We start from the raw sequence: 24210 nt of genomic DNA, 5'->3' as shown, positions 1-24210 counted from the left end.
AGCAATTTGATGGTGGGTCTTAGTGTTACTGCATTTAGATAAGAAGTCCTTACTCATACAAGAAATACAGTAAGTATTTAAGAGGTATTTGTGTTTACAACTTATTTTCAAGAGCTAGAAAAATATGGCAAATGTAACAGTAACAGTTCTAGGCAACAGCTGTATACTATACAGGTATTCATTACACTATTCACTCAACTTTTAATTTTGAACATCCTTATAACAAACAAGAAAAAGGAAAAACAATTCAAAATTAAAACAAAGACAACCAAAGGTACTGTGCAAACCTTGATTAAATTTTAGTTCATGAAAAGTAACTAAAAAAGACAACTTTGAAATGACAAAAAAAATGGCCTGGATGTACATATTACAGAAATATTGCTAATTGTCTTGGGTACAATACTATTTTGGTTATATAGGATGATATACTTAATCTTGGGAAATGATAGCTGAAGCTTTTAGGGGCGATAGTCACAACGACTACAACATTCTTTGAAGCAGTTCTGGAGGAAGAAAGGACATAATAAAGACTCTACAATCTCTACCTATCTAGCAAACATGTTAACAACTAGTAACTAACATGGTATGTTTGTTTTGGAATGATCATTCTATTCTTTCAGCTTTTCTGCATGTTTACCTAAGTCTGTAACAGAAACTTTAAAACACGTAAAAGCTAAAATAAAACCATTATTAATATTCCCTGCCAAATGTGGCATGTATATATCATCTCTGCACGTGATAAGACTGAGGCAGGAAGATGCCCTGAGTATGAGGTCAGACTGGGCTCTAGAATTGTTTAAGCCCAGCCTGGGATAGAGTAAAAGTCTTATTTGAAGAAAAGAAAATGGCCTTGTTTAAGACCTGCAATGTTTTGAATACAAGAAAAATATATGAATACGATTTTAAGAAGCTTAAAATATAAGATATATGATGTTAAAATCTTTGAAACAAGACTCTCTCTGTATAGCCTTAGCTACACAGTCTCAGGAACTTGCTGTGCAGATCAGACTGGCGTCTGCGTAAGTGCTGAGATCAAAGGCATATATCATTTTATCTAAAATATTTATTTGCCAACCAAATTGTCCATATCAATTTAGTTTCTAAAGTTGTATTTCTAAAGAGAAGACTGCTAATCTGCATAACTGAAGTGAATCTCAACATTTAAAAAGCCACAAATTGGTTTGTTAAACGTAAACCTCACACACTATTAAGGCAAGCTTACTCAAGTAGAAGTGAAAGATTTTATAATTACAAAAAAAATGAAAAATTTTCTCCTCAATGGGATCTTAAATTTTCCTAAGAAAGTAATTCCAGAAGGAAGCCTTAATAACATTTTTAAAATGATAGAACCAAATGCCTAGCGAATGGTGATAACCACTGTTATGTTGCAGGTGCAAAGGGAAATCAGCAAGTTCAACTGTTAACCAATTACCCAAGAGCCTTTTAGCGGCTATGACATTGCCTATCTTGAACACTGATAATTGGAATGTAGAGGAGCCTAGCAGCTCCGCATTTACAAATTAACTGATATCAGTCAACCATTATATTGTCCCACAAGAGAAGTTTTATTTTCTATTTCACAAATACTTTCTACTTCTATCTAAATTGAAACTGGGGGACAGGGTGCTCTCTTTCAGTGGTGAGAAAGCATCTGGATTTAATAAATAAAGATAAAACATGAATCCCCAGGGAGAGAGAGCAATAAAAACAATAGTAAAGGTAGAAATCAAAACCTAAGCAGCGAATGGTTTACATAGTTGATGTGGGGATGGTTCCTACTGAACAAAATAAGTAAATTTCCTAGTTTTATTTATCATATTAATAAATTCTGAGAATAAAGATAAAATTCCATAAAATTGAGCTTTGTATTAAAGATGAGAATGACATTTCATAGCATTTCAGAAGGAGAAAAAAATGCCAAGTTCCTGAGTGTTATTTAAAGGCACAAATTTGTTTATTTTTAAAATGGCATAACTGAACTTTTTTCACAAGATCTGGTAACTAAAGCTGGGCAGACTGGCGTATGAAGGGTATCTGTCAACCATGTTTTGTATGCTTTCTTGAAAGAAGGAAAGATGCAAGAGGTAAACAGAGTCCCAGAGGTAACCATGTGATTAGAAACCAATTAAGTTAAGCAATTACTGAAGCTGTTATCCTTTGGGCAAGAATGGATCACAAGTGAGACTCTGATATAGATATAGAAATGAAGATGCTTTTATGCAAAAAAGACCAAGGTTGTTTTAAAGAAAGTATTTTTTAAAAGAGATTTATATGGTAGAATGTACACAGAAATGTTTTATGAGTGTACATAGCTTTATGGTCTAATAGTTTGGAAATGTTAAATATTTGTAGACATAATACTTGCTTTCATGGTTAACTTTAGTATTCATAGTAAAATGGGGAACAGACATAGGCAAGGGTATGGAAGACTATCACTCTGTAGCCTACTGGTTATCAAGAGCTAATGTATGTGCCCTTACTGCATTTTAAATAAGAAAATTCATGTAATATACATGCACCATGCAGAACTATAAAAATCCTCAATGCCAATTCTAGCATGGATTACTTAAATTAAGTTTTAAAAATAATCTAGCCCACTTCACATTAAGAAAAGCTAAAGTAAATTTTTAATATTTGTATCACATCATAATCCAACCTTAAGGGTACTTGAAAAGTTGAACTAGTCTACTACCTACCTGGTTTATTCTTCACGCACAAAATGTATTTTAAAATTCCTAAATGCATAAGATATAACAAAATCATCATCTTATATAGAAAAGATTCTTATAAACTACTCCTTTTTTTGACCAACTCTGGGAATCTTATCTATTAAAAAAAAAACATCTGCTTTAATTAAATTGAGGAGTCCTGTCTATTGCTTTCAAATGCACCAACCTTCTCAAAAACGCTGGATGGAGTCATCAGACAAAACCTGATGTTCTGAATGATGGTATCTGTGTGTCTCCACCGTCGTCTATCATGTCGCAGCCAAGACTGCACAGCCTCGTACAGCTCTATTTCTGGAAACCTGCTCAGATGATCATTATCCAAATAAGACATGAGCTTCTCGAAGCTCAGATAGGACAGGAAGTCAGGCCTGGACATTAGTGGCACGAAATTGTCTAGCAGAAAGGCATCCAGCTTCTCCCTGACTCCCTCGATATTAACACCGAAATCATCTAACAGTCTCATAATTTCCGCACAATTTTCTAAGCAGATTTTGGCTAAGAGAAATGAGCAGCAGAATTTCACCACTTCTATAAGCTGAACATACATTGCTGCCTGAAGGATTTCATGAACAGTGTTCATACTTAGTTCTATAGTTCCATAATACATAAACTGAAGAACATGGCTGAAACCAGTAGCTGTTAGACCTTTCAAATGAATTTTGTTCTGATCTCGTTCCCTCATGTCTGCTGTGAACATAATTCTGAAGTAATCACTCTGGGTGGCCAAGAGGGCTTTATGGGCCTGGAACTGATGATCTTCAATAACCAGAGTGACATCGAGAAGCAATCCCTCCTCATACAGTGCTCTGAACCCAGCAGAGACACTGGTGTCATGGATGGAGGAACAGAATCCTTCCACGTCCCCTGCCATGAATCACCTGGAAAAAAGTAATTAAAGAAAATGGTATTAATCATGACCATACATTGAGAAGGTATCATTAAGAGTTGTAACAGGTTTTTTTTGTGGGTTTTTTTTTTTTTTTTTTTTTTTTTGGATTTGGTTTTTTCGAGACAGGGTTTCTCTGTATAGCTCTGGCTGTCCTGGAGCTCACTCTGTAGACCACGTTAGCCTAGAACTCAGAAATCCGCCTGCCTCTGCCTCCCAGAGTGCTGGAATTACAGGCGTGCACCACCACCGCCCGGCTAACAGTTTTTTAATATATTAGTTCTACTAGCGAAGTCCTAAGTATATAAACCCTTAAAAAGAAGGCAACCTTCTGCCAGGTGGTGGTGGTGCACGCTTGTAATCCCAGCACTCTGGGAGGCAGAGGCAGGTGGATTTCTGAGTTCGAGGCCAGCCTGGTCTACAGAGTGAGCTCCAGGACAGTGAGGGCTATACAGAGAAACCCTGTCTCGAAAAAACAAAAAACAAAACAAAAAAAAGCAAAAAAAAAAAAAAAAAAAAAAAAAAAAAAAAAAAAAAAGAAGAAGAAGAAGAAGAAGGCAACCTTCTATGAAAGTTTCCAAGCTGTTTTGGGCTTCCTACCTGGGAAAGAGACTCTACTAAAGACAGATCTATTAAACAGTGGTGGTAACCTGTTAACTTACAAACAATACCCGCTTATTTGACTTTACAATTCTTCAAAAAAGTTTTAAAATTAGGAATACAAAAGATTTCATAAGCAAATGGTTAAGGAAAAACCAATAAATAGAAAAAAAACAAAAAAAAATAAAGAAAATAATTGGATAAACATACCAAGTTATACAGATAAAATTCTTCTTCCTAGCATTATGTATAATAAACCATTATAAAGTATCTGACATAGCAGCATGCATCTGCAGTTCCAACTATAGGAGAGGCTGAAAGTGAAAAATCACTTGAATCTAGAGTTGTAGGCTAGCCTAGGAATAATGAAAGAGGAAGAAAGGGAAGAATGGAAATGGTTGGAGGAACAGAGAGAGGTGACAAACATAGCTGAGAATGCAAAGTCAGCCTGAGTTACAGAGCACGTTCCAGACAAGCTCCTGTCTTGGACTACATAGACAGACCTTCCCTGTCCACAAAAAATATTCAAAAGTTTAACACTTCTGGAGCATATGGAACATACCTATAATCCAAGCACTCAAGAAGCAGAGGCAGGAGGATTGCAGTATCTTCTAGGCAAGCCAGGGCTACATAACAAGACACTCCAAAACAAAAAGTTTTGACAGCAGATTATTAAATAATATGGTACAGCCTAATGGTAGATTAGTATAACAGATAAAATAGCAATCTGCCTAGTTAACAAAGGATATTTATTAGATGTTACAACAACATACTGAAAATACCTTCAAACATAAAATACATATGTATTTGTTCAGATGAGAAAAAGTCTGGAATAACAGATACCAAAATGACGAATCTAGGTAGTGAGTTTTAAGAACACTTACTTTCTTTCATACTTACCTTATTAACCTCATTTTTTAAGAAACAGATTAATACTTTTTATATTTACAGTAATTTTAAAGAAAAGTAACCTGGTGGTGGTGGGGCACGCCTGTAATCCCAGCACTCTGGGAGGCAGAGGCAGGCGGATTTCTGAGTTCAAGGCCAGCTTGGTCTATAGAGAGAGTTCCAGGACAGCTAGACAGAGAAACCCTGTCTCAAAAAAAAAAATCAAAAAGAAGAAGAAGAAGAAGAAGAAGAAGAAGAAGAAGAAGAAGAAGAAGAAGAAGAAGAAGAAGAAGAAAAGAAAAAGAAAAGTAAAAAAAATCTACATAGTTAAGAAATGAATCTAAGTAAATTAAAATGAGATTCAGGAGGCTGGGCATGGAGGCACATCTTTAATTCCAACACTAAGTGAGGTAGAGGCAAGTGTATCTCTCTGAGTCTTATCTACATAGCCAGTGCCAGGCGAGCCAGAGCTAAAAGTGAGACCTTATCTCAAACAACAACAAACCAGATCTATGGCTCAGAAGTAGAGTGTGTATTTAGTATGCAGACCCTGGGTTCAATTCCAAGCATCATAAAAATATAAATAAGAAAAATAAATTAGGGCCAAATAAGGCAAAAATAAACTTACTCTAGTCTATTTGTGAATTTAAGTAATTTTTTCCCACTAATATCCATCTCAGGCCATCTTCTATCTTGCTCTTTCTTAGCATGCTCACACAGCGCCTAGCTTCTCCACTCCTGAATGCCCTCACAACTCCTTCCAATGTGTCCCGTGGAACCTTCATTATGTACAAATTTCATTACATGTATATATTAGTTCAAAGTTCCTTCTGCATCCTCATTTAAATTAAATGAAATTTTTCCTCAAATTTCTACTTTCCAGACATCTTGCTTCTAGTCCTACCTTCAGTATTCTTAGGAAAAAAAATACTCTTTCAAGGCATATAGATATGTCTAATCCTTTCGTTAACTTTTCACCATCCTTTTCATAAATAAAACCTAGTCCTTTTAATGAGATAAAAATCCATCTTCCTTTGTCTCTTGTTACACATTTTTTGATCAATGGCTCTCCCATCTGACTGGACCTCATTGAATTATATGTGCCTTATTCAGCATTCACAAAAGACAATGCACACAAAAACTGAGTCACAGCCCCCAGTATCTCTCAACTCCTATATACTGTCCTATTCCACTGCAAACCTTTAACACCTGCCTTCATCCAGAACTAGTCTACATCTGAAATCCAAACTATCAACTTCCTAACAAACACTACTCCTTTTAAAGAAAGAAACTCACACATATAGTGCAAGTTGGTCGAAGACTCTTAGGCCTCCTGCCTCCCAAGTGCTAGGATCATAAGCCTCTACTCCTCCTCTTTCTTCACTTGCCTTATCATATCATTTTTACATCCTACACTTTCTCCTTGCCTCCATTTTCCTCGCCTCTTTGCCTGTCCTACATACCTTCTAACTAAACTAAAACCATGCTGATCTGTCTTTTATTCTTAAGGTACTTCAGTGTCTGTGAACAGTTTTTTTCTTTGAACAACTGTAAAGGCCATTCCCTACTGGTGAGTACTGATGCACAATCAAAAAGATGTTACCAAACTAAGCATTCTTGATATGGACAAATTCCTGGATTATAGCCACTGAAGGAGAGGTGGTTTTCAGACAGGGTTTCAGAGTCTCACTCTTCTACAATCCAGCCCTGAACTCACAGCATCTTCCTGTTTCAGACTCCAAAATCCTAGAAATACAGAAGTACACCACATGCCCAGCAATACAGCCACTTTGAAAACAGTCTAAAATTCCTCATGTTTTTTGGAATGTTTGAGCCCTCTGTTGAACATTACCTACAGATCATGCCAGGCTTTAAAGAACACAATCAAAAGATGTAGAAGTCGACATCTCTGGCTCTGAAACCCTGAAATCAAATGGCAATGCTGGGACCTAATCTCAATTCCTTTTCTCTCTGGTTGGGTGTTTGGACCAAGAGCCTTTCCAACTAAGCAACTGACAACACATCTGACTCCTGTCACCTACCCTATCTCCTCTTTCTAGAGGCAACACCTGCCAATCTCACTATACTATTACCATAGCTCCCCTAATATTTACTGAAGGAAAAGCACCTGTGTGCCAGGTATTACATTACATATGGATATACATGCCAGTCAGGAATCTTCTCTGTAGCAGCTTTCAATTCACTAAGCCACTACTCCTCCACTCTCATGAGGTGATCACTAGATTTCCTACTGCTTCAATATGTTATCTATAGCACTATCTTTTAACTTCTTGACTTTTTAACCTATTTAATCAGTGTTGAATCTGGCTTGAGTTCACATAACAAAAGAATGCTAGTAAGAAAAACATCTGAGCTAGGTGGAGTAGTATATACTTGCAATCTTGGTGTAGAAGGAGGGAAATAGGAGTTCAAAGTCATCCTTGGATACAAAGCTAGGTCAAGACTACCCTGGGCTACACCAGATCCTGACTTTAAAAAAAAAGTCTGAGAGCTCAAGGGTTAAGGGCACTGGTTGCTCTTCTAGAGAACCCCAGTTCAATTCCCAGCACCTACATAATTCCAGTTCCAGGGGACCTGGCACCCTAGCACAGACATACATGCAGGCAAAGTATGTATGCACATAAAAATAAGTATTTTTATTTCTGTATTTTTATTTATTTATTTTATGTATGAATACACTGTAGCTGTCTTCAGACACACCAGAAGAGGGCATCAGATCCCATTACAGATGGTTGTGAGCCACCATGTGGTTGCTGGGAATTGAACTCAGAGCCTTTGGAAGAACAGTGCTCTTTACTGCTGAGCCATCTCTCCAGCCCCCATAAAAATAGATCTTAAAAAAATAGTCTGAAAGGATAAGATACCAAAAATATTAAGAATGGTTTTCTTGGCATGGTGGCATGTCAGGCAGTTTCACTAACTACTGATCTGCTTTGTAATATATCTACAATCAAAAGATATCACTGTTTTTACAAAAACCTGTTTAAAAAATCTTTAAAAGCCTGATTTGCAGGTCTCTCTTTTCTTGAGACTTTCTGCAGCATGATGTAAGCCACTGGCTCCTGGCTGTCAATAGCACACATGACTCTGAATCTCTTCCTTTGCTACTCATCCTTCATCCTCATTCATGGGTTCAGTTTTCTTAAATTACTCCCTTGAGCATTAGTGTCACCTGTAAATCAGTTCTTGCCCCTTTCTCTCATCTAAACACTGTGTCCCTCTAAACAACTGTGTCTAAATCCATGGTTTCTAAGATCTACTTTCAGAAATATCTTGATGGTCTTTCCATATTTCAATCCTTCCTCCATTCTGCCATATAGTAAATCAATTGCACAACAAACACTTCTGTACACTGTATTTGGGACTTCAAAATCAATATACCTACACAGAATCCTAATCCTATATGCCCCTACTCAGTTTTTTCTTTTACATTTCCCATTTTATCAAGAGAGATATTCTAAGAACAGACTTCTTCCCATGTCTTTTTTTTATAGTCATACTGGCCTGTAACTCATTGTGGAGTGCAAGATGGCCTCACACTCACAGCAATTCTCTTGCTTCAGTCTCCAAAGAGCTATGGCTATAGACATGGACTACTATACCCAATGCCATTAATCTCTTAACCCATCTTTAAGGCCTATTGATTCTATCACATTAAATGTTCACTAATCAAAGACAGTACAGTTATGCACTAAATGAAATTCAGATCAAAATATTTATTTAGTATGTCATTAATTTAAAATTCTATAATTTTAACCAGGTTTTTGTTTAGGGGCAGGGGCTTACTATACAGCCCTGGCTGACCTGGAACTCACTATGTAAATCAGGCTGGTCTTGACCTCTGATTTACTTGTCTCTGCCTCCTGACTGAACATGGCTACATGGTAAGACCTTGTCCAAAAATTAAAATTTTAAAAAGGTAAAAATAATTTAAAAAAAAAATTTAAATCTTTTTTTTTGAGACAGTGCCTCTATGTAGCCTCAGCTGTTCTGGAACTTACTCTGTAGAACAGGCTGGCCCTCAGACTCAGAGATCTGCCTGCCTCTGCCTTCCAAATGCTGGGATTAAAGGTTTGCAAGACCACTTAAAAATGTTTTTAATATGAAATTTTGAGAAATATAGAACACAGAGGGTTATCTTTATGTAGGGGCTGTTCTAAATGACATAATCATATTTATCAGAATTATTTTATCAGAATAATCTTGAATGAACACATTCAAGATTAAAGTCAGCAGGCAAAGTACATACCTAAGTCTGAGGCAAAAAGACTGAATTTGAGGCCAACCTGGTTACATAGAGGGTTGAAAGCCAACTGAGGCTACTTATTACTCATCAATTTTTTTTCTTGTTTGAATTTTTGTTTTATTTTTTGTTTTTTTTAAGACAGGGTTCAACAGCCCTGGCTGTTCTGGAACTCTCTTTGTAGACCAGGTTAGCCTCAAACTCACAGAAATCTGCCTGTCTCTGCCTCCCAAGCACTGGGATTAAAAGGTATTGAACCACAATGTGCCGCTTGTCTAAAACATTTTTTTAAAGTAAACTTAATTAGCTCAGAAGTTTCCAAGTGATATAAGGCATATGCACAAAAATAAAATACTAGGAACAAAAGTGACCTTAAACAGCACAGTATCTGGATAATCAAACCTTCTGATTAGTTAGTATAAGGCTACCATAAAGCTAATTACCAATTTTCAAAATAATTATAAAGTAAAACATCTTAACAAATTAAACTAGATAAAACTTCTGGTATTTCATTACTTTCTGTGGATCATGGTTACCAATTATCACTAATAATTCAGATATACCAGTCACATTCAATGATAATTTAACAACAGAAGCCTAGACATACCATTCATATACTATGAATAGAGTGTTCCTATTTTGTTAATCTGTTATTTTTGACATTACCTAAAGTGTGTGTGTGTGTGTGTGTGTGTGTGTGTGTGTGTGTGTGTGTGTATGAATTTTACTTCATATCACAGAGCTCTTCTCTAAGGTCTGGAGTTCAGTACAGTGCTTGCCTACCATGCACAAAGCCCTACTATCAATCTTCAACCCTGTAAGAAAAGTGATCCAATAGTTACTACTACCTAAAAAGGTTTCAAACAGCTATGTTCATGAACATTTATGAAAAACTGTATCTAAATAAAAAAATATTTTATGTTTACTTATTTTGTGTGTATGAATTCTTTGCCTGCATGTATGTATGTATGGATGGATGTGCACCATATGTATGCCTGGTTCAGAAGATGACACTCGATCAGTGGAATTACAGATGCTAGTGAGCCACCATGTGGGTTCTATGAACCAAACTCACTTTCTGTAAGAGCAACGAGTGCTCTTAACCACTGAGCCACTTCTCCTGCCCCTAAATGACAACATTTAAAGGAGATACATCACCTACAATACAACTCAGCATGTGCAAGTCTCCAGGTTCAATTCCTATCCTGGTTCAATCTCTATGCAGCAAAAATAAAAGAGGTATTATACTTCTTTGCGGGGGATATTTTTGTTTGGGGGACAGGCTATGCACTTAAGGCCTGCCTTAGCTTGTGATCCTCTTGCAGGATATATCAAAAAGTAATCCAAATCTAAATCTGGTGGGTCATTCTCATAATCCCAGCTACTTGGAAAGTTGAGGCAGGAGGATTTCTTCAAGTTGCAAACCTTCCTGGCTTACAGTGTGATATTTTGTTTCGAAAAAAGGTGATCAAAATACCTAACTATGGCAGAAATGTCATATGGAAATCAAGCAATGATAACTCCCTGTCAAAAAGTCCAAAGACGCCAGGCAGTGGTGGTACATGCCTTTGATCCCAGCACTTGGGAGGCAGAGGCAGGCAGATTTCTGAGTTTGAGGCCAGCCTGGTCTACAGAGTGAGTTCTACACACTCACTCTGTCAGGACTACACAGAGAAACCCTGTCTAGAAAAAGAAAAACAAACAAAAAATTCCAAAGACATGAGCACACCTGTTTTGAGTACTGGGTGCCATCCTGTTTGCCCAGCCTGCCTAGAATTCCTAGCACGTAGGCTCCTCTTTGGGTATAGCCCTAATCACATATGGTCAGATCTACCTGGGAAATATTAATCAAGATGAACACCATTTTGTCAACAAATCAAGAAAGGCAGGGGAGAGGAGAAAGGAAAGAAGGGATGTATGCTGACTATGTATTACTAGAATTAAACATTTCAAAGAGCAGCTATAGGCATCCACTTGTGGCCTAATTATCACAGAAATTGAGTCAACTGAGAAAGAAGACTGCCTACACAAGAATACCTTCATTTTCCAGTCCCCAGATCTAGATCTGAAATAAATCTTTGTGTTCTTAAAATAGTCTCCCTTGTTATTACCTGAGCTAACTTCTACTTATAGCAAAGGGTCCTAAATAACAGTCTTAGAACAGAAATATCTGTTAGTTACTTAAGATTTCTTAGCCTTCTGTCTCTGTAAAAGAGCGTAAGAAAGAAATAGAGAACATTAGATATAATCTCTGAACTTTTGAGGCATAATATTCTCATTTGATTTTCTGCTTTTTATATGACTGTATAGATACTCAATGTTCTTACATACATATTAAAACTAAAGTTGGGTAGTGGTTCCTCACACCTTTAATACCAGCACTTGGGAGGCAGAGGCAGGTAATCTCTAAATTCAATGACAATCTGTTCTACAGAGCAAGTTCTTAGACAGCCAGGGCTGCCCAGAGAAACCCAATCTCAAAAAACTAAACAAACAAGCAAGCAAAAAAATTTAAATACTTTAAATTTACATCAAGATACATAATCTAAATACAAGATCTAAATCAACTTCAAAGTAATTTTTCATAACTAGGGAATATGCAGTAATTTCTTTTCCACTCAATGCACTTAACAGTAAGATTAACAACTTTAGGCCAGAATCCATAGCTTACACTTGTATGGAAAGCATGTATAGAAGTAGAAAGCTATGAAATAGTCCATGATGAACTGATGCCACCATACAGTCTCTCAATGAAAGCATGAGTCAAAGTCAGATCTAGAGTCTCGCTGAAGACATCAAATCGTAATTCTACCTCAACTAGCTCTGTGACCTTAGAGCAAGCTATTTAGCTTCTCTGTGGCCTAATGTTTTCATCTGTAAAATGAGGGTACTAATAGTAATAGAATCTACATTATCAGATGCTCTGAGAATTAAAAGACTTAATGCATATATAGCACTTAGCATGATACATGGCTCTGAAGTACACTATTAGTACTGCATCCTTTCTCTTGGTACCACTAGTAAACTTGACACTTTTACTTAGAAATTGAATAATAAATGTAATCCTGCTAACCTCATGGAAACCTTAGCAACAACACTTTGAATCATGGCCCATCTGCTCAGAACCCAGATCAACTATAACTTACTTAATAGATTAAGACACTAAGTTTTATAGATGAACAGACATTATTCAAGATCACACATCTAGTTAAGTGTTAAAAGGAGAGGGTACATACCTTAATAATACAAGGGAAAAAGGGCATAAAAGAAGGACATTTTAAGGGGGATGGAGAGATGGTTCAGCAGTTAAGAGCACTGACTGCTCTTCTAAAGAAAGATTCTGAGTTCAATTTCCAGCAACCACATGGTGGCTCACAACCATCCATAATGGGATCTGATGCCCTCTTCTGGTGTGTCTGAAGACAGACAACTACAGTGTACTCATATACATTAAATAATAATAAAAACTTTTAAAAAGATGAGATTAAGATTTTTAAAATAAATAATTTAAAAGAATCTAAAAAATAATTTTACCTGTTTCTCTCATCATTAAAAAAACCTATGGCTAACAAAATTTGGCATTTTGTATCTGACATATTCTACTATACAGCATAGGTTTATAATCTCGACATTTAAGGCATCAAATAACCAACTTACAAATAAACACGTGAAACAAAACCAACTTGTTCACAATCCATACCCTGGACACTACAAAGGAAAAAAAAAAGACTTAGAATGGCAAGGTTTAAACTCAAACAAAAAAATTATAATACAAAAACATACATTTACATAAATTAAAAATAATTAGGAAAAGCAAATTTAAGACTGTAAAAAAGATAAAAAATCTTATATAAAATTCTCTACAGAACTATACCAATTTTAGAAAGAAAGTAATAATTATAAGAAGTATAATACAAAACTCAACTATTTAACTCTATGATCAATGAGGACTGGGAAAAAATCCAATTAAAAAGGGGCTTTTGAGAAAATTATTACTAACACACAAACTCATTTCTCATAATGTATCTTCAGATGAGGGGAAATTATGGCTTATAAACCTAATGTGTACATATTCTATACTTGGCCTTCAGAATTTAAAATAATTTTTTCCCAAAAGATGAATGAACCTAAATCACAAGGAAAGAAATACTGAACAATGTATCTTGTTTTGTCAACTTGGCACTGACAAAGAATGGGGGAAGGAAGCTGACTAGAGAGTCCATACCTCAGTCGTAGAAGGCCCTAGATTCAGAGCTCAATCCCCAGTACATACACATACATACATAATACACACACACACACACACACACACACAGGTAGGGTAGGAGAAACAATGATTCATGTCTTTGAGCATATGAATATATTATGAATATATAATCTAAAGAGAACTAAAATCATAGTCACCTGAAAGGACTTGCCAAGGTCAAAATTATTCTCAAAATACTTAGAAAGCCCTGAAGAAAGGGCTATGGCTGTTATTTAGAAATAAACAAAGACTAGGAATGTAGCTCAGAGGTACCACACTTACCTAGCAAGCCTGAGTTTCCTAAATTCAGTACTCAGAGCCCCTCTCAAAAACCAAAAACTTACCTTTCCCTTTTGTTTTTTTTCTTGAGGCAGGGTTTCTCTGTATAGCCCTGGCTGTCCTTGAACTCACTCTGTAGACAAGGCTGGCCTCCAACTCAGAAATCCACCTGCCTCTGCCTCCCAAGTCACCTTTACTTTCTGATTTTCAGATGTTTTCACTTAATGAGTATTAAGAATGTGAATACCTGCCATATTTGCTATAAGACCAAATGTTACAGAAAGATTTGTAAAAATATGGTCAGCAAAATAATCTATCAAGGATTTTTGTTTTGTGTGTTTTGAGATAGGGACTCACTCTATAGCCCAGGTTACTTTTCCAAAGAATTACGAGTATTTTAAAATTCCCTAGTATTGGTTTCTACATAAATCAATACAACCCACATAAACCATACTTCTTTAGAATTTAAATAAATTCTAAGAAATATAAAGGAAAATAAGATAATTGACCACACAAAGCATGCACCCATGCAAACATACACATGAGAAAGGGGAGAGATGGGGGAGGAGAGAGAGAGAGAGAGAGAGAGAGAGAGAGAGAGAGAGAGAGAGAAAACACAAGAGCAAGTGCCTTGGAAGACTATTACAGCTATTTATATCACTGAAATTTCTAACAATTCAAATTCTCCAGTGACCAGTAAAGAAAGAAGTCTGGTGGGGGTAAAATTGGAAGAAAATTAGGCACAGAAATTAAATGCTTCCCTTCTAGTTATGATTTAAAGGCAAAATTCTAGACAACTAAATAGATCTTTCAAAATCAACAAACTTCCATGTTTGTGGCATACAGAGTAATTGCTTTCATATTCCTCCTAAAGCTGCCTGAAAACTCATACAAAACTGTAAGCTGTTCAGTATAAAAGCTAGACTCAGTTACTGTTTATCCTTAATGAAAACTGTAAATATTTCCATACTGCCTGCACCATTGAATTGTTCTACTAAAAATGACACCTATGAAGTAACTACCATACTTGCATATTGAACTGGGAAGCTTACTATTTAAAAAAATTGAATTAATTTCCAAATCATAAAATCTCACACAATTTCTATAACCTATCCATTAATTTTAAATTCAACAATCTCAAAGCAGCCAACTTCTCAAAATATGTTTTGGAGGGTTTTTTTGGTTTTGTTTGTTTGTTCATTTGTTTGTTTTTGAGCTCTAAGAAGCATTCCTTTTACCCTCAAATACATACTACTACCCAAATCTGGAAAGAACACAGCTGAAATGTGGGAGAAAGGACTGTGTATTTGTTTGATAGTGAAACTCTTGTCATCAAAATATTTTTATAGCTCAGTACTAAACTGCAAGTGATGACTTAAGCTACTAAGAAAGAACTAGTAAGACTGCACCTATGATCCAAATTAGTTTACTTCACAGGCATGTTTAGCATTTAGTCATCCTGTAATGTAAAAAACTAAGAAAAAAAAACACCTGTTTCAATGCTATTTTCCATCTTTAATCTTCCTTTCCTATAAGAAGTAGCCCAAGAGTGACGTCATGGCAAACAGCCTCCCTGGCCTTCAGAGAGTGCATCCAGTGAGAATTCTAGGAACAGTCTCATTTGGGAAATAAAATCCCAAATCTTCTAAGCTGCATTTTAACACGAAATCACAAATCATATACTGTTAGCATTTCCATTCTCCCCCAAGAATTATATAACTAACATGAATCTTTTGGAAGCTCCTGCTGTTATAATACAGATTTCCTGCAAGTCCACAATGAGTATTAACTGAATTCAAAAATATTATCAAGGACAAAAGAGACTTTTTTCTATCCGTTCTTATTTGTTTCAATTATTCAGCCATGTGGGTCCCAGGGATAACACTCAAGTCATCCTGTTTGGCTGCAACCACCTTCACCCACTGAGTAAGCTTCCTTTTCTCTTTAACGTGAGATCCTTAAAGCTCAATGAGAATCTACAATAGACAGACAGAGAATGGTAATTTTTTTAAAGGATCCTACAGCCAGTGAGATGGCTCAGTGAGCAAAGAAGCCCGGTGCCAAGTCTGACGATCCTACCTGAGAGGCAGAGGCAGGCAGATCTCTGTAAGCATGGGGCCAGCCTGGTCTACAGAGTGAGTTCCAGGACAGCCAGGGCTATATAGAAACCTTGTCTCAAACATACAAAGGAAATCAACAAAAACATAAGGCATCTACTTATATTTTATTGGGGGTAGGGGCAGCACACTGTTTATTTTGAGACAGGGTTTCTCACTTTGTAGCACTGGAGAGCCTTAACTCAGAGAGGCGTCTTTGCCTCTCACGTGTTTGAATTAAAGATCTAGGGGACCTTCAGATTTAAAACATCATCTATGCATTAAATTTTCTTTTTTGGTTTTTTTTTTGTTGTTGTTGTTGTTGTTGGATTTGGATTTTTGAGACAGGGTTTCTCTGTGTAGCCCTGGCTATCCTGGAACTCACTCTGTAGACCCCCTGCCTCTGCCTCCCAAGTGCTGGGATTACAGGTGTGCGCCACCATTGCCCGGCCTAAATTTTCTTAATATTTTATTATGTGTATGGATGTTTAGCTGTGTACCATGTTAAGTGCCTAGTGTCCATGAGTGTTTACAATCATCTGGAACTACAGGTGGGTGAGAGCTGCCACATGAATTGTGGGAATTGAACCCAGCGCCTCTAGAAGAGCAATCAGTGCTCTTAACCACTAAGCCATTTCTCCAGCCCCATGGTTATCTACTTTTATGCCAACAGTAATACAAGGTGTACCTAGGGCAGAAATGACTTAAAAGAGGCTTTCCAATGGTTCCTAAAATGGCAATGATAAGCCCCTTCAACTACATAGACTCCCTCTCCCCCACTCTCTCCCCATCTCCCTCTCCTTCTCTCCCCTCTCTCTTTCCATCCCTCCCCTCTCCCTCCCTCACTTTTTGTTGCTGCTGTTCCTAGAAAATCAGTCTCACTCCACTTGTTGTCCCTCTCTGGCTAGGATCACTGTACCCAGGTATCTATGAGTCCCTTTTTAGATCACTAGAGAAGAGTCAACTCATTGAGACCTTTTCCCAAACCTGTCTTAAAATAAATGAACCCAATGGGCTTGGTGGCACACACCTTTATTCTCAGCACTCAGGAGGTAGGAGCAGGTGGATTTCTGTGACTTCCAGGCCAGCCTGGTCTACACAGTGAGTTCCAAGACAGCCAACGCTACACAGAGAAGCCCTGTCTCAAAAAAAGCAAACAAACAAAAATTAAATAAAAATTATAAAACCCCTCTACAGAATCTACAAAGAATCTACATCTCTACTCTCTGCTTTATTTTTTTCCCTATATTTAAATGCTGAAGTAATTTGTTTTGAGACAGGGTCTCCTATTTCCAGACTGTCTCTGCTGACGAAGGTTCTGAAATGATCCTACTGTCTCCACCTCATAGTACTAGAACAGTAGAAATGGGCTACCAAACTTTTAACTTTTTGTGCTAGGCACAGTTACATGTGCCTATAATCCCAGTATATGGGAGGCTGAGGCACAAGGATAATCCCAAGTTTAAGTCAAACCTGGCTTATAGTGAAAGACTGGGGGAGAGGAGAATCTAAAACAAAACAAGCAAACCCTTGTTAAAACTATGAACACTAACTTGAGTCTTCAGCACCTAGAACAGTGTGTGGTACATAGTAAATGCTTAGTAAATACCTGATGCACAGACAAATTTACTTCACAAACTTCCATGTTCTATAACCACTTTCAATTTAAAGATGAAAAATCCAAACTATGAGGTTAAGTTACTGGCCTAAGGTTATGAAATCAAATTATGGAGCTACGGTCTTCTGAGTTTTACCCCTTCCTAATAAAGCACTACTTCTACAAGCCCTCACCAATGGCCAGTTTTTGTTGTTCTTCAATTTTAAAAAAGCCCAAATGAGCTATATAGCACTCTAGTTTTGAGGAAATGTCTGACAACAAATTAATCCCCCACCCAGACCAAGAGTCATTGTCCTCATGTAACATTCAGTCCCCAAACTTGACAATGGGCCACCAACATCATAGAGACAGGATCAAAATCAGGGGGAAACTGTTAAAGGTACTAAATATAACATCTTTTCCTTTCTCCCATCACTCTTGACTTGTCATGATCTGTTTTTACTTGCTGGTATACGTTGTCCTAAGTAAAGAGAAATTAAAATTTTAAATTATTAGCACAAATTTTACCATTTATATTGTACAATGCTGGTTTCCATACATCGTTAAACCAAGTATAAAGCCCAGCTTCTGAACAGCCTTGAAGTCCGTCAAGCCAGCCTTGGTTCCATGATACCCCACAGCAAGGCAGAGGTCAAACTCAGAAATGCCGAATAAAAGCCGGACCCAGCCAGACTGTATGGTCCATGCCTGTAATCCCAGCACTCTGAGAGGCAGAGACAGGCAGAGTTCGAGGCCAGCCTGGTCTACTAAGTGAGTTCCAGGACAGCCAGGGCTATACAGAGAAACCCTGTCTCGAAAAAAAAAAAAAAATCCAAAAAAAGAAAGAAAGAAAGAAAGAAAGAAAGAAAGAAAGAAAGAAAGAAATGCCCAATAAAGTAGTGATCGGCAAAAATTACCTTCAGAATTAGGGATAAACCCAAAATATATAAAAGCAGACACTTTAAGGCTGGCAGTTCTTTTTCCAACTTAATCCTGCTGATCTTACATTACTCTGTCTTTTTACAAAACACACAAGCATACTGTGAAAGACCACTGGCATTGGACCAGGGAATTAAAATTTTAACATCTCCTCAGAAAAAAAAATTTTAACGACTAAAAATAATATACTCCAAAATGCTCCTTTCACTTTTAATTGACTATTGTAAGCCAAAACATTCTACAGTTTTGAAATTCTAGAAAGTAAATTCTATTTTCGAGCCACAAATATTTACTTATCTTATTTTTTTGCCAATTAACAGGTAGTAAAGAATATTAATTAACATTGTTTACCACTGACGAACTGGGACTCAAAGCACCTACTAAGTGCTATGATTAAAAATGAGAATTGAATTCCACAAATATTGCATTCATTAAGTGCTAAAAAGTTGAAATTCCCTGTACATTTCTAGATCTATTGAGCATTAGAGAAACATGAATGCATGCGTAAGCTCTTCAAAACCCATTTTCAAATAGAAGCATTTAGTCATCCTGTTCTGTAGATATGAAAGCAAGCACTGAAATTAAATCCTATACACTAAAAAAAAAAAAAAAAAAAAAAAAACACTTTTAAAATGACAACAGTAAATCAGATTGACAAAGGAAGTGAACCTCTGGGGAAAAAAGACTAAATAAATACAAGGTGTTAAATATTCTGAATAAGAAATGGGGCTGAGAGGCCTAGAAAGATGAAAAGCCCTATAGTAACATTAAATTTGAATTAAAGGATACCGTTATTTAAATAAGCAGTTCGAATTTTGTAGGGGAAGGCCAACCAACACTGACTATTAAACAGCTATCCATCACTGCACTGTCCTGCTCTCCCTTATTTACTTATAATACAGAAATTAAGAGGCAGCAACAGTTAGCCACATTAACCACCCAAGCAAAGGTTACCTAAAGAAATGACCTTACATTTTCTACAACACTTTACAGCTATAGATTATTTTCATATATATGACCTCATACAGTCCTCACTACCTTTCTGATGCGGCTATTATTGACTACATTGCATAGATAAGAAACTGAGGCTCCGTACGAGATTTCCTCAGTACGAGATTTTCTCAGTCACCCAGTCGGACCCAGACATTCTGATTCCACGCATTATGCCGCACATTTTGCATAGTTCTATTTCAGGCACAAACAGGATTTTTAAAGGGAAGGAACCGGTGGGGGGGGGGGGAATAATCATGGTACCTGCAGCTCTATGCTGCAAAAAATGGCTGAATTATGCTTCTTCCTTTTTTTCCGCCTCTCCCCCCCCCCCCCACAACCAGAAAAAAATTTACATTTCAAACAATTTAAGTAAACTCAAAGACAAATTAGCTCCCAGGATCTACAAAATGTTTGAGTGAAGACAGTGAGGTGAGGACCACGGAACCCGTGCCTTCCTTGGGGCCGTGGGCAAAGCCTGGGCTCCGCAGGCCGGCGACCTGGGGCAGATACGCACCTCGGGGGTCCTGTCCAGCCTCTAGTGGACGGCAGTCTGCATCAGGAAGAAGTGGGCCAGTGGCAGAACGGTGGGAGGGTCGGGCGCCGGAATGGACCGCGATAGGCTCCTCGGACCTCTACAAGGGGCCGCTCCCTGGCCGGGTCGGAGCGCTCCGGCGCGGGGCGAGCTTGCAAGCTCGAGGCCCCCTTAGAAGCAGTCCTGGGAAAGAAGACAGCGGTTGAGTGGCGAGTCCAAACAGTTTAGCTAGGCGTGATGCGCGCGGCGTCGGGGCCGGGGCCCAGCCTTGCCAATACCGAGGGACGTCGCTGCACTCCACGGGGCTCGGCGGGAGAGCCGACTTAGGGCCACGAACTGGGGGTCTGCTAAGGGGGCCGAGGGCAATAGAAACGCCAGCGGTAACGACATAGGCGACGGCGTCTCCGGGTTTCTGCCCCAAAGCGCGCCGAGCCTCGGGATCACCCACGCCGGGGGTGGAGGAAAGCGGGAAAGGGGCGGGAAAGGGGCGGGGCGTGGGGGGCCAAGAGCCAGGGGCCTCTCCGGGCCTCGCGCCCCCCTGCGGGCCGCGGGGAGCCGCCCGGGGCCCGCCCAGGGAGGCGGGGCCCACCGGCTAGGGGCCCGGGCCAGGGTCTCTAGGACGCGGAAGCAAGCCTCTCCAAGAGAGAGAGCAAGAACGGGAAGCCATGGGTTAGAGAGCAGGCCCGGGCGGCCCCCTTAGCCCCTGAAGGCGCCCCGTGGGGGCCAGCGCGCCGCCTGGCGGGTGTTTACCTTCCCCCTGGTCGAGCGCCAATGCCGCCATCTTTCAGCCCAGGCTCGTCACTTCCGGCGCCACGGAACGGGAGCTGGTGTGGGAACCGGGTAGAGGGAGGGTTGTCCCATGCCAGCTGCTCGCATTGCCCCAGAGACGGGCCTGCTACTGTAGCGGGGGCGGGGGTGGCGGGTCGGGGTAGGGGCACGAGGGAAAAGAGGTAGCGGAGCCCTGCAGAAGGAATCCGATGAGGTTTCCCCTCAGAGCACTGCCGTCGGGGCTAGAGAGACTCGGCTCTGCATTTCCCCCGGAGCCAGGGTCACTCCGCCTGCCCGGGAGGTGGGCCCCGTGATGCTGCAGTGAACACATTGTGCGCAAGTTGAGGGCTAGGAAACCCGGAAAATTCCAGTTTTGCATCTTGCACACCGTTGGATGAGGAGAGTTTTTTTGCCAAAGGTACCTGTTATAAAAGTGACTAGATCAACGCCAAATGGCATCATTTTTGTAAGGCAATTTGCAATGAATCACTGCGTCACGGTTCCACTTGGCTTATTGCATAGCAATTACATGTTTCACATGTACATTTCCCAGAGATGAAAAAAGTCATCGAAAATGGCATATCTTCACCAGAGCTAGAAAAATACGGTCTAAAAAGGCCGGTTTGTTTTGCACCAAAATAGGCAAGAACGAAAATACAGAAGGCACCAATTTCTGTTGTTCCTTGGGGAGGGGTCTATTTGTTTTACAAATATGCTCTATAATTCTAGATCATGGTCTTTTTGTTGTTGTTGTTTTGGTTTTCGGGGGGGGGGGTGGTGATTTGGTTTTTTCCGAGACAGGGTTTCTCTGTATAGCCCTGACTGTCCTGGAACTCACTCTGTAGACCAAGCTGGTCTCGAACTCAGAAATCCGCCAGCCTCTGCCTCCCAAGTGCAGGGATTACAGGCGTGGGTAATGGCTTTTTACCACCACCGCCCCGTTGGTCATGGCTTTTTAAATACTACCCTTACTTGATTTAAGAATATGGAAATACACTCTAAGACTTGTAAATTTATTATACATCTCTGTAAGGAAGCTGTAGGTGACAAATACACAGATGAAGCCCCTGGTGCTACGGCCAGTTAAAAATTAAGGTACCCGTTAACCATTTCTGATCTTAACAGATCTTTTTGCTTCCCCTATCTCTAGCTCCACCATCAAAGCCCATCCCCCACCCCCACATCTCCATTTCACTCTAAATGAATATCCTGATGTACTTTTCAAGAGACTGACTAAAAGCAATCAGTATCTTTCTAACAAACTTGATTAAAATGCCACATTTCCCAAGAGGCCATGGTAGCACATCGTGTATTGTTTTGTTGAAGTACACTACTTCGTTGCAAAAATAATTACTATTTTGGAAATAGGAAATAATCTCTTTTCTGACTTAAACACTGAAAGTTCGCAACTTGTTTCGCTTATTCTGTCTTTTCCAATAGCTCCTTTAATGCCTTTATTTGTGTTGGTTATTTTTAAATCCTAGCTTATTGGGCCAGTGAGGTGGCTCAGCAGGTAAGGGTGCTTGCCACCAAGCCTGACAACCAGAGTTCTAGCCTCAGGATCTACAGAGTGGAAGAGAGAACTGTCTTTACTCACAAGTTGTTCTCTGACCTTGACACATATCATGCCTGCACACATACACACATAAACAAAAGGTAGTAACAAGATTTTAAATTCTAGTTTGCTGTCTTTATATGTTACTGCATGACTACCCCAGAATTTATTACCTTAAAACAAGAAATTTAAAAATTAAACTATAAAATTAACTTGCAATTACATACATTTGCTGTCTGAACTTTATAAGTTTTATATGCCATAAATAGAAAGCTAAAAGAGTTGAATTTTTTTATATTAAGAGACATGCATTTTAAGCTATACATTAACATGAGTGAGTAATCTGTCTAGAGGCTTCTTTCTGTTTCTGATTTGGAAAACTGACATGTTTGTGTGTCATGCGTAATATGTGTAACAGTTGAGTGGTGTCACAAAGGATTATGATCAGTATACACATTTTATGGCATCGTATAATCTCATCTGGCATTTTGTTCTGTTGCTCTGCCCAAAGACTTTTTCAAAACTACTTTCCTGTTTCTGAAAGTGAGGGCTTTTTCTGCCAATATGTATGAGTGTTTGGCTGTTAGTGTGTATGTGCACCTGCTGTGTGCCTGGTGTCTAGAAGAGGGTATCATATCCCCTGGAACTGAAGTTATGTGGAGCTACCATATGGGTGCTAAGACTAAGCCCAAGCATCTGCAAGAACAGCATATACCACTGAGCATCTGTCCACTTTCTTGTATTGTGTCTTTCTATCCATCTATATGCATGTTTACTATGTAGAGCACCTCTGCTTCAAAGCTATCCTTAATAAATGATGCTGAGTCAGGATAGGTGCTTGCCACATAATCCCCCAGAACCCACATAAAAGTGGAACTTGGGAATGGACTCTACAGGTTGTCCTCTGACTTCTACATATATGCTGAGGTATAGCCATCATATACATACAGAGTTTTTCAAAATCAATGTAGATGATACCAGTTTTCACTTCTCTCTCCCTAGGGATGAAACCTAAACCCTCACTGTTTTGTCAAGTACTGCATTATATATACAATGGTCTAAGATTGGAATGCCCAAGAAAATAAAACCCCTTTATCTAAATAAACTGACACCTGCTGCAGTAATTCCTGTTTTCACTTACAGCAGGCATTGCTTAACAACAGTGATACGTTCTGAGAAACGAATAAGCAGGCAATTTTACGGTTAGGCAAAACTAGATAGACACCTAATGTGAGGGTGTACACCTTTAATCCCAGTAAGGCAGAGGCAGGTAGATCTTTGTGAATGTAAGGACAGCCTCATCTACATAGTTCCAGGCCAGCCAGGGGCTACCTAGTGAAACCTTATCTGAAAAAAAAAAAACAAAAAAAAAAACTATAGTTTTTCTTGGTACCATGGTTTGCTATGACTGGCATTGCAGTAGGTTTCTTTATACCAGAAACAACCACAAAAGGAGTAATGTGTTGCACTCTAGTGTTAAGATAGCTGTGACATTAGTAGGTAGTGGGGATTTTTCAGTTCCATTATAATCTTTTGAGAACCATAAGTGCAGTCTGTAATTGATTGAAACTATATCCTATCTATCCATCTATTTTACATTTATATGGGCATAATCCCAGCCCCTAGCTCAAAGTATTCACTTCCAAAACCCATAACCCCCCTTGCTTTATGGGAAGGGAGCCATAGAGATCAGACAACTTGCAAGAGTTGGGTTCCTCTTTCCACCATGTTGGTGCAGGGAATTGAACTTAGGTTGTCAGATTCAGGTTGTCACACTTGGTAGCGAGTGCCTTTAACTGCTGAGACTTGTCACTGGATCTAACTTTTTTTTTTTTTGA

General features: G+C 38.7%; 1 protein-coding gene across 7 annotated transcripts in view; it reads right to left on the bottom strand.

Moving 5' to 3' along the window:
* The window catches only part of Klhl15 (kelch like family member 15), a 53540-nt gene extending 32693 nt beyond the window's left edge, over window positions 1-20847 (bottom strand). For 5 of the 7 annotated variants that reach the window (XM_052170987.1, XM_052170988.1, XM_052170983.1 and 2 more), the window contains exons 1-3: window positions 20328-20511; window positions 20032-20232; window positions 2896-3607 (exon numbers count right to left, since the gene is read on the bottom strand). In XM_052170987.1, the coding sequence (XP_052026947.1) occupies window positions 2896-3600 (705 nt within the window). In that variant the 5' untranslated portion in view covers window positions 3601-3607; window positions 20032-20232; window positions 20328-20511. Of the gene's footprint in view, window positions 1-2895; window positions 3608-13024; window positions 13076-20031; window positions 20233-20327; window positions 20512-20799 lie in introns of those variants that run through there. The other 2 variants (XM_052170986.1, XM_052170985.1) reach the window with 2 other exon arrangements.
* Window positions 20848-24210: the final 3363 nt, after the last annotated feature.

The sequence above is a fragment of the Apodemus sylvaticus genome, chromosome X, assembly GCF_947179515.1.
Source record: "Apodemus sylvaticus chromosome X, mApoSyl1.1, whole genome shotgun sequence".
Taxonomy (NCBI): domain Eukaryota; kingdom Metazoa; phylum Chordata; class Mammalia; order Rodentia; family Muridae; genus Apodemus; species Apodemus sylvaticus.
The sequence above is the reverse complement of the archived record's forward strand: the minus strand, read 5'-3'. Positions and strand labels throughout refer to the sequence as shown.